The sequence below is a fragment of the Eptesicus fuscus genome, chromosome 11 (assembly GCF_027574615.1).
Source record: "Eptesicus fuscus isolate TK198812 chromosome 11, DD_ASM_mEF_20220401, whole genome shotgun sequence".
NCBI classification, from domain to species: Eukaryota; Metazoa; Chordata; class Mammalia; order Chiroptera; family Vespertilionidae; genus Eptesicus; species Eptesicus fuscus.
Genome location: NC_072483.1, coordinates 66,080,557 through 66,091,912, shown reverse-complemented (window position 1 = coordinate 66,091,912; position 11,356 = coordinate 66,080,557). Strand labels below are relative to the sequence as shown.

The following is an 11,356-nucleotide window of genomic DNA, read 5'->3' as shown; positions in this document are numbered from 1 at the left end:
ATGGTCTCCATGCTTCTTTAGCTTAGACATTCTATAATTTAGTAGGTATTAAAAAACAGTTCTAAGGACCATGTTTGTCCCTGAAACTCAGCTGAGGTCAGAACCCACTGGTAAGGAAGCCACAAACTCAGGGCTTTCTGGTCCTTTGCCCCCATCTTCCCTGTAGAATTCAAATATCAGGCCTCCTTGCTTTCCTAGCATGTTTCTTCTAAAATATCTGTCACCTAGTCGGTGCTCAATAAATGCTGGAACTCCTACCATTTTTCAAAGCTTTTAATGGAACCCCTATCAGAAAGAATAGAAAGATAGAACTCCCTTAGCAGGACATAGCTTATGTTCATCTGTCATAGATATGGACGGGGAGTTAAGTAACTTTCAAATGATCACATTTTGTGAACAATTTCTCTGAAAACATTTTATATAACATGAATATGTCACCCTACATTGCCTTGTTTTTTAGTTATTTGTTTGTGTTTTAACTCTTTTATTAAATGTTCTCTTGAATTCAGTCACCATGTTCTATCCATTGGTATATACTACTGAGTACCTTTCACTTAAGAATAATTGTGGGAAAAAAAAAAGATTAAGAAACAGACTCTACTGCAGTAGGAATTAGGACTCAGGGATGTGTCTGAGATTTGAAAAGAATGGCTAGAAAATAAAGTCTGTGTGCTAAATAGCCTTCTAATAAATTAGGTTTGAAATAATTTTCTATGTTAACCTTCTCATTAGTATGTACATTGACCCAAAAATCAATTGAAGGTCACATTTAAAAAAACTTTTAAGTGATAACGTTAAGATGACACAACTATCAAACTAAGCATTGGGAAATACAATTGCAATTAATATTAAAAAGTGTCAAATATCAGTTCTCTTTTACAGTTGTTAAAGAGAGAGAAATGTGATTAAAAGATGAGAGAGAGGGAGGATAAGAGGAGTGACAACAGAGGAACGAGAAATGAGTAGGAATGCAAGAAACCAAGAGTAGTCATGAAGAAAGAAAGAGGATCCGTGGGCTGTAGTGAGAGGTAGATGTAGGTAGGTGTAGGAGATTTTTTTTTTTATTGTTATGACCTTTATTGAGGTATAACTCATATGCCATGAAATTCACCCTTTTAAAGTGCACAACTCAATGTGTTTTAGTATATTCATAGGGTTATGCAAACACCATCACTATTTTTTTTTTTTTTTTACAGAGAGGAAAGGAGAGGGACAGAGAGCTAGAAACATCGATGAGAGAGAAACATCGACCAGCTGCCTCTTGCACACCCCCTACTGCGGATGTGCCCGCAACCAATGTACATGCCCTTGACCGGAATCGAACCTGGGACCTTTCAGTCCGCAGACCGACGCTCTATCCACTGAGCCAAACCGGTTTCGGCCACTATTTATTTTTAGAAAAAAATAATAAAATAGGAACCACATAGCCATTAGCTGTCACTTTCCATACCCCTCCCTTTACTCTGACACCCCCATAGCCCTAGATAATCACTATTCTACTTCCTGTCTTTATAGGGTTGTCAGTTTTGAACATTTCTTATAAATGAAATCATATAGCATGTGGCCTTTTGGGCTTGTTTTTTTTCCACTTAATATAATGTTTTCAAGGTTCATCCATATTGTAGTATCCATTAAAACTTCATTGTTATTGCCAAATATGATTTTATTGTATGAATATACCACATTTTACTTATCTACTAGAGGCCCAATGCACAAAATTCATGTAAGAGTAGGCCTTCTTTCCCCAAGCTGCCGGCACTGGCTTCCCTCCAGCACCCAGGACCTGGGCTTCTCTCGCAGCCCAGGCTTCATCCAGAAGGTCGTCCAGAAGGATGTCCAGTCTAATTAGCATATTATGCTTTTATTATTATAGATTCATTAGTTTATGATACATGGATTGTTTCCACTTTTTGGCTATTATGAATAATTTTTCCACAGACATCATATACAAGCTTTTTTGTGGATATATTTTATCATTTCTTTTGGCTGTAGATTTAGGAGTGGAATTGCTCAGTCATGTGGCAGTTCTATGATTAACCATTTGAGAAACTGTCAAACTGTTTTTCAAAGTGACTTCATCATATTTCATCATCAACAGTGTATGAGGGTTCAGTTTCTCCACATCATTGCCAACATTTATTATCTGTCTTTTTGATTATGGCCATTCTTGTGGGTGTGAAGTGATATCTCATTGTGTTTTTTATTTACAATTTCCTAATGACTAAAGGTATTAAGTATCTTATCCTGTGCTTGTTGGCCATTTATGCATCTTTTTAAAATTTTTATCTTTATTTTTGAAAGTATTACATATGTCCCCTTTTTTCTCCATTGACCCCCCTCCACTCAGCACCCGCCCCCTCCCCCAGGCCTTCAGCGTACTATTGTCTGTGTCCATGGGTTATGCATATATGCTTATAAGTTCTTTTGTGAATCTCTTCTTGCCCTCCCCCACCCCCCCTCCCCCAGTTCCCTCTGAGATTCATCAGTCTGTCCCATGCTTCCATGTTTCTGTATCTATTTTGCTCATCAGTTTATTTTGTTTGTTAGATTACTCATATAAGTGAGATCATGGAATACTTGTCTTTCTCTCACTGGCTTATTTTGCTTACCACAATACTCTCCAGGTCCCTCCATGCTGTCTCAAAGGGTAACAGATCTTTCTTTTTTACAATTGTATAGTATTTTATTATGTAAATGTACCATCTCCTGATGGGCACTTGAGCTGTTTTCAGATTTTAGCTATTGTAAATAGTGCTGCTATGAACATAGGTGTGCATGTATTCTTTCTGATTGGTGTTTTGAGATTCTTAGTATATATTTCTAGAAGTGGGATCATTTATACATTTTTATAGAAATGTCTATTCAGATATTTTATACAATTTTAAGTTGAGTTATTTATCTTTTTATTTTCAATTTGCATGAGCTCTTCATATATTCTGGATATAAGTATAAGACCCTTATCAGATATATGATTTACAAATATTTTCTACCTTTCCATGGGCTGATTTTTCACAGTTTATAGTATCCTTTGGAGCACAAAAGAGTACAGTTTTGATATAGTTTGATAAATAAAAATAAATTTTTATAATGTTGTTTGAGCTTTTGGTGCTGTATTTGAAAAACGATTGCCCAACCTGAGGTCATGAAGATTTACTCCCATGTTTTCTTCTAAGAGTTTCATAGTTTTAGCTCTCATATTTAGGTATATGATCCACTTTGAGTTAATTTTTTAATATATTTAGATGAGGTAGAGGTTTAACATCATTCTTTGACATATGGATACCCAGTTATGCCATCACCATTTGTGGAAAAGACTATTATTTTCCCCATTGACCATAGACATGGGGTCTAGAGGGTCATGGGGTCTAGACATAAATCCCCATGTCTGTTGACCATAGACATGGGGATTTATATGTGGATTCTCAATTCTGTTCCATTGATCTGTGTGTCTACACTTATGCCAGTACCGCATATCTTGATTAGTGTCATTTTATAGTAAGTTTTAGAATCAGGGAGTGTAAGTCCTTTGACTTTGTTCTTCCTTTTTAAGATTGTTTTGGCTATTTAGGGTCCCATATAATTCTATATGAATTTGAATATTGGCTCTACCATTTCTGCAAAAATGCTAGCTGGTATTTTGATAGAAATTGTGTTGAATCTGTAGATCAGTTTGGGGAGTAGCGCCATTTTAACAATGTTAAGTCTATTAATGTGTGACATGGGATGTCTTTTTATATATTTAGAAGCCTTCTTTAATTCTTTAATAATGGTTTATAGTTTTTCAGTTATAGTTTTAATTTTTTTCCCTAAATTTATAACTAAGTACTTTAATATTTTTAATGCTATTGTAGTAGTCATTGTTTTCTTAAGTTTATTTTCAGGTTATTCACTAGTAGTGTATAGAAATACAATTGATTTCCATATATTGGTCTTGAATCTTATAACTTTGTTGAATTTATTAGTTCCAATAGTATTTTTCAGTGGGTTGCTTAGGATTTTCTATATACAGGATTATTTCATTTGCAAATTAAAATAGTTACTACTTTCTTTGCAATTTGGAGGCCTTCCCTCTTTTTTTGTCTAATTGTTCTGACTAGACCCTCTAGCACAATGTTGAATAGAAGTGGTGAGAGCAGACATCCCTGTCTTGGACTTGATTTCAGGAAGAAAACATTTGGTCTTTTAACATTAAGTATGGTACTGGCTGTGAGATTTTCATAGATGATCTTTATCTGGTTGAGGAAGTTCTCTACTATTCCTAGTTTGATGAGGCAATTCCTAGTTGGATTTTGTCAAATATTTTTCGTATGGTTCTTGTTTTTTTTTTTTATTCTGTTAATATTGTGTGTTTTACATATCCTGGGATAAATCCCACTTAGTTCTGGTGCATGGTCCTTTATATATGTTTCTGGATACAGTTTACTAGTATTTTGTTGAGGTTTTTTTGTATTTATATTCATAGAAGATTTTCTCCTATAATTTTCTTGTGATTTTTTCCTTAGTTTGATATCAGTATAATACTATCCTCATAGAATGAATTAAAAATTATTTCCTCCTCTTTTACTGTTTGGAAAAGTTTGGGAAAAATTGGTTTTAATTTTTTTGAATGTTTGAATTTACCAGTGAAGTCATTTTCGTCTGGGCTTTTCTTTGTAGAAACATTTTCAGTTACTAATTTGATATCTTTATTTGTTATAGAGTTAGTCAAACATTTTATGTCTACTGAGTCAGTTTTAGCAATTTGTGTCTTTCTAGTAATTTGTCCCTTTCACCTATATTATCTACTTTATTGGCATATAGTTGCTTATAATATTCCATTTTAGTCCTTTTTTATGTCTTGAAGTTGGTAGATATCCCTTTTTCATTCCCAAGTTTAGCAATTTGTCTTCTCTCCATTCTTCTGTCCCTCCCCCTTTAGTTTCTTGATTAGTCCAGTTAATGCTTCTTAATTTTGTTGATCTTTCCAAAGAACCAACATTTTCACAGATTTCCTCTATTGTTTTGCTATTCCCTATTTCCTTTATCCCAGCTATAAGTGTCCCTCTGAGCAGTGATTTTGCCAAATCACATATGTTTTGGTATGTTGCATTTTTATTTTCATTCCTCTCAAGGTATTTTCTCCTTTCTTTCTTCTTTGACACATTGGATGCTTATGAATATATTGTTTAATATACATGTATTTATGAATTTCCCAAATTTTCTTCTGTTATTGAATTCTAATTTAATTCGATTGTAGTTTGAAACATACTTTTATGGTTTCAATCCTTTTAAATTTATTAAGACTTGGTCTATGTCCTAACACATGATGTATGCTAGGAGAATGTTCCATATGCACTTGAGAAGAATGCCTGTTTTATTGCTGTTGGGCCAAGTGTTCTATAGATGTCTGTTAGCTCTACTTGGTTTAGAGTGTTGTTCAAGTATACTCTTTTCTTGAGTATCTTCTAGTTTTTCTACTTATTATTGAAAATATGGTATTGACATACCAACTTTTATTGATGAATTGTCTATTCCTCCTTCAACTTTGTCAGTTTTTGTTTCATGTAGTTTGAGGTGCTGTTGTTGATGTATATTTGGTCATAATTTTTATATCTTCTGGATGGATTGATCTTTTATCATTATGAAACTTTCTCTTCATTTCTTGTAACATTTGTGTTTTGAAGTGTGCTTTTTAAGTTACAGGTACAGCAACTTCAGTTCTCTTTTTTATTGTTTGACTAGAGGCCCAGTGCACAGATTCGTGTACCGGTGGGGTTCCTCGGCCTGGCCTGCACCCTCTTGCAATCCGGGACCCCTCGGGGGATGTAGGAGAGCCAGTTTCGGCCTGATCCGCGAAGGCCAGGGGGAGGGGCCTCTAGTATGCATATAAGATCTTTGGTTAATCTCTTTCCACCTTTTCCCACTCCCCTCTTCCTTCAGAGATTCATCAGTCTGTTTCATGTTTCCATGCCTCTGTATTGAGCATCTGCCCCCTGGTGGTCATTGCATGTCATAGCTACCAGATGGTCAGCCCTCCGTGGTTGCTTAGGCATATATATATATATATATATATATATATATATATATATATACATATATGTATTTTTTGTTGTTGTTATTGTTAATCCTCACACAAGGATATTTTCCCACTGATTTTTAGAGAGAGTAAAAGGGAGGGGGAAGAGACACACAGAGAGGAACTGACATATCAATTGGTTGCCTCCTGAATGTGGTCCGGGATCAAGCCTGCAACTGAGGCTCAATCAAATCTGGGACCCTTCAGTCCATAGGCTGATGCTCTATCCATTCAGCCAAATCAGCTAGAGCTGAGGGTATATATTTTTTAATCCATTTGTATTTAGCGGACAGTTTTCTTTTAATGATGTCAATATTTTTATTTTAAAAATGATCATATAATGCAATTCCCTTTTTTTGATGTTAGGCTTTATGATTTTTAACACGTGTAGATGCCCTTAGTAGGACAGAAAATAATTCTATCACCCTCAAAGCTTCCTTGTGTTGTTTCTTTACAGTTCACATGTCCTGCAAGCCAATCCCTAGCATACAATGATATTCTCCCTAGTGGAAAATTTTTATTACACCATCATAGGTTAGGAATGCATATTACCATTGTTATCATTGTCACTATTATTTGACATTTCTTTTGTTGATTACCCATTGCTGATAGTCTTTCTTCTTCTTTTCCAACCTTTCTGAATTTTGGATTAAATTATATAACTACACTAGCATGAAGCGTTTAGGGTTGGTGGGAATTACTTTCTGGGCTGAAATATTGGAGTCATGTAAATGTAGTAGATTCTTAGAAGAGTTGTCACAAAATCAAGATGAAGCTTAAGCTTGAGTCTTACTTAAGGGTTAGTATTTTCCACAAAAATTGGGGAACTACTACAGCATTGTTATATTACCTGCTCTGAAAAGTAGTTTAGAAATTCAAGGTTTTGGTGACAGCTGAGTTTCAGCTTTGCAATTGTGAATGGTTCCTGAGTATGCCTGGAATCCTACCCCATCCTCCCCCTCTCTGATTGGCTTTGGAAAGCAAATAGAGTATAACAATAGGAGTTCTGGAATGTTCCTGTGTTTGTATTATTGTTAACTCTTATCCTCTCTTCTCAGAGACAAGAGATTAAGTTAAAACTAGCTGGGAATCTTCAGAGGATATAACAGGATTTCCCCTTCCCACCTCCCACCCCCCGCACCACAACACTGACCTTCATACCTTCCCAGGCAGGAAGTTTTTCCTGTGTTTTTTTTTTTTGTGTGTGTGTGTGTGTGTGTGTGACAACATGATGGGGCAGGTCCATCAATGGGGAAAACCCCATGGGAGAGCACGCCTTTTGTGTACATTCCCAATATTTGCTATAAGTAGTGCCATCTAAGTCCCAGGTTGCTATCAGAACACCACAACACCCCAGGGAACTGGGTACCCAGCACTGAGCACTTCTATTCTTTGAGCTGAAAAAGATGGGCTACAGCAAGAGTTTGCTCCTGGCTGCTTTGATGTCAGTGCTGCTGTTCCACCTCTGCAGCAAGACAGAAGGTAGGTGTCACTCTTTCTGCTCGCAGGGCAGGAAGATCTATTTTCATTTTCCTCTAAGCCTTGAACTCATCTGGGGGGTCCTCAGAGGATAGAAGCCTGTGAGAAAGTTTTCAAAACGGAGTCATGGGAGTTGTCAGCTCACTGGTGAGTGAAGGAGGGAAAGGTTCCTGCTGCTGACCAGGCTTTCTTCTCTGCTGTCAATCACAGCAGATTGGGGGGGTGGGGGTGGGCTCACAGAGACCCCTAAGCTCCAGAATACTGCCAAACTGCTATTTCTGAGAAGATGTAAATTGAGTAGCATTACCAGTGAATGGGGTCATTCTGAAATGTAAGGAACGCTCCCACTTCCCCAACTTTCTCATCTCCCAACTAAATAGTTTCAGCAAAGTTCAAAACTCATTATTTAGGGGTGGATTATGGCACCCGAGCTCTTCATGCTTGCAAGGCCTCTGGGACATCACTTGCCAACTTTGTGATAACATTTATCCCTTATCTTACAACAGGTTATAATTCAACTGGAGGAGTGTCTAAGTATTGCTTTATTGTAAGAGAACATCACTTTTTAGCAATAGGTGCATTCCTAAAAATGAACAAAATGAAAAATGTCTATGAACTCTTATAATTTCAAAATGCTTTATTTATAGCTCATATAAAAGCAGCTTTTATGAATCACATTTTCATTTGTAAAGTCTTTTCTTTTCATTCCTCTCAGTACTCAGCAGCCAGATGATAGATGAAAATCTGCCAATTTAAAAGATTATCTATGAATTTCTTCATGTGAGAGTTACTCATATTCTTGAGTAATTATAGTGGATTGAAATAAGAGAGCCAGTTTGTGTTTCTTACTGAAGATTGTCCCCTTATGAGAAGTCATGTGCTTCTAAACTATATTATTGAACCAAAATTTCCCACCACAGAAACTATTTTTTTTGAGAACTGAAAAAAAAAAAGTAACTACGTTAAATTCAGTCTCAAAGACACTGAAACTCTTCCTTTAAATAGTTTACTCTATATATCATATTCTAGGCTTCCCACAACTACAGAATAGTTCATTCATATGGACTCAATACCATTCATTTCTTTTTAGCAGCAAGCGCCTTCGATTGCTGCCTTCGATATACAGAACAAGCCATTCCCAGCAAATTTATCAAGGGCTTCACACAGCAGCTGGCCAACGATGCTTGTGACATCAATGCAGTCATGTAAGTTATTAACTGCTTTTAACTCAATTGTATCAGAATACATGGGAATTTCAGGCATAAAACTTTTGCCTTTTTTGAGTTTCATTCAGAAATATAAGATGTGGCAAAGGTATGTTTTAGTAGTGCATGTCTATTTCAAAACTCACTTTTTATAGATATTTAATTTTATTAAATTTATTGGGTTGGCATTGGTTAAAAAAATTATATAGGCTTCATGTGTACAATTCTACAGTATATCGTCTGTATAGTGCATTGTGTGTTTACCATTCCAAGTCAAGTCTTCTTCCATGGTGACCGAAGGAGACTTGACTCAAAGCTCACTTTAAATAAGACTGGACTAAGGCAAAGGTTTTGCTTTAAAAACAGAAGCATATTCTAGATAAAATAATAGGCTACTAACATGATAGTTCCAGAAAATATGGAAAACATAGACTAGACTTTAAAATGATAATCTTCTACTAGAAAATGGTTGAGGCTATAAGTAAAAACTCAGAGTAATTGTACTGTCACATATAATAGTCTTGATTTATATCAGATATTATACTTTGGGGTAATTTGTTTTTGAGATATATACGTGTGTGTGTGTGTGTGTGTGTGTGTGTGAGAATGTGTATGTGTGTGTATATATATATATATATATATATATATATATATATATATATATATATATTCTGGGTCTTTATTTTCTGCCATTGAGCAGCCATTTGTGAAATTGCAGAGAAAGTCAGGGAGCATCCCTTTTATTTCTTGCATCAAGCTTTATTGAGATAATATGGTTGTGTTGGTTGTTTTGGGGTTTTTTTTTGCATTTTTTTCACCTGTGATATAAATGAAATGCTTAGTGCATAGAACTATCAATTGGAATATGAAATTTCCATTGCATGTTTGGTGAAAAAGCCATTTGAAAGCTCTTTAAACACAAATCAAATTTTCTGACTTTTCAGCCTTCACACAAAGAAAGGGTTGGCTGTGTGTGCAGATCCAAAGAAGAAATGGGTGAAACATGTTGTGCACGTCCTCAGGTATGAAACACAATCTAGTAGCCTCTCTCCAAACATCTGGGGCAAGAGCAGTGTGCAGAGTGGTGGCTCTATCTAGGCTTGCTGGCATTTTCCAGCCTAAGCACTGTGGAATTTTTAAAAGGCAAATTTGAGTTGGACCATCAAAACAAAAATTCACTTTTTTCCACTTAGAAATCATTTTTTTTTAACTTCGTGATTTTTTCACATGACGTATTAAATTCCTCTATGCATTTGATATTCACAAGCTATTTGATTCTTGTTGCAAAAATGTCTCCTATTTATATAATTTACATTGGTTTGTTAAAAACTGAAATATAAACAATGAGAAAGAGAACAATGGTTTTGATTTACATTGATGATAATAGAGCCACATTTTATCAATGGACAGAAGTCGCCTAACACCACAGTGCCATAGACATGGAATTTGAAGACATGCTATAAGTGTTCATTCTTGTTTCTGTCATCGCTAACCGAGTTTTGATGGTCCAGGCCCTTCCTCTCTGAACCTTGATGTACTCATTTGGACTCAGAGCTGGTGGGCATCCTGACATGAGATTAGGGAATGAGAGGCAACTGTTAGGCACCAAAGCCTTTCCCGCCAGCCAGTCACCCAGTTTTTGCTTATTTGTTCCTTCTCTTTCTCTTTACAGCCAAAGAGTCAAGAAGATGTAAAAACAGATGCTCTTTGGAATGAAATTGGATACAGCCCAAAAACAAAAAGAACCTCCCTGGAGTTGGTGGTTTCACTTGCACATCGTTGAGGGTTTAGCAGTTATCTGATTTGTGTCATTGGACTTATCCAGTTAATGAAGTTGATACATATTGCATCGTTCTTTACTTTGTTAAACATTGCATTACAGCCAAACTAGTTCATGTTAAGTTATTTATATATGTGGGCCTTTTGTGTGTATGTCTTACTATTTAATAATAATTTTTCATAAACTACTTATTTTAGTACGAGGTATAAAATTATGCTTGGAGGAATAAGATTATATAAACTTTTTTGCAAGCAGGAACTCTTTAAAAAAGCTATTTAACATTCTTCTGTTTATAGTTTTGTTTCCTAAATTGTTGTAATTACCTGTAAAAGAGAAAAATGATGAAAATAAATACTAAAACTAAAAGGAATAACCAAAAATTGTTTGTTGATTGAGTTATATGGCATTTAAGATATATAAAAAAATTAAAGATCTAGTAGGAAATATAAACATATTCTGAAAATTGGTATTTCCTATTTACTTCTGCCTACTTATTACTTTTATCTCTATCCCTCATGGTCTAGGACTTCATTCTCTATGAATTCTAATGGAAAGTGGGTTTTTTGGTTCAAAGTCATCCAAACCAGAAATTAGAAAGATCCTATAACTGAGATTCATAGCTCAGTGTTTACTGATATCAAACTTTTAAAATAAAAATTGCATCCATATGTCTGTATGACCAAAGTCCATTGATGTAAAAGTCTTGGGAATATGTGGATATTTTAGAAGGTTTTAAGAATGTTGGTTGTAACATTCCTAGATGTTTGCCCCTTCCTACATTTAGACCATTAAAAAGGACGGCATTCTGCAAAATAGAAAAAATATATAAGTGTACCC

At 35.4% G+C, this 11,356-nt stretch overlaps 1 protein-coding gene across 2 annotated transcripts; it reads left to right on the top strand.

Moving 5' to 3' along the window:
• The first annotated feature begins 7,286 nt into the window (after positions 1-7,286).
• CCL20 (C-C motif chemokine ligand 20) lies at positions 7,287-10,754 on the top strand. 2 transcript variants are annotated; one of them, XM_028150832.2, is made up of 4 exons: positions 7,287-7,537; positions 8,628-8,739; positions 9,684-9,761; positions 10,412-10,754. In XM_028150832.2, exons 1-4 carry the CDS (start codon positions 7,462-7,464, stop codon positions 10,431-10,433), a joined length of 288 nt encoding a protein of 95 aa, XP_028006633.2. In that variant the 5' UTR covers positions 7,287-7,461; the 3' UTR covers positions 10,434-10,754. The 2 variants fall into 2 exon arrangements, with proteins under 2 accessions (XP_028006633.2, XP_008143301.2); XM_008145079.3 differs by having other exon boundaries at positions 8,625-8,739.
• Positions 10,755-11,356: the final 602 nt, after the last annotated feature.

Bases quoted from the DNA above. Each gene is read 5' to 3' on its own strand.
- CCL20 (XM_008145079.3), top strand. From the start codon at position 7,462: ATGGGCTACAGCAAGAGTTTGCTCCTGGCTGCTTTGATGTCAGTGCTG. The intron at 8,740-9,683 runs GTAAGTTATTAA...CTGACTTTTCAG, and splicing joins TGTGACATCAATGCAGTCAT to CCTTCACACAAAGAAAGGGT. The intron at 9,762-10,411 runs GTATGAAACACA...TTCTCTTTACAG, and splicing joins CATGTTGTGCACGTCCTCAG to CCAAAGAGTCAAGAAGATGT.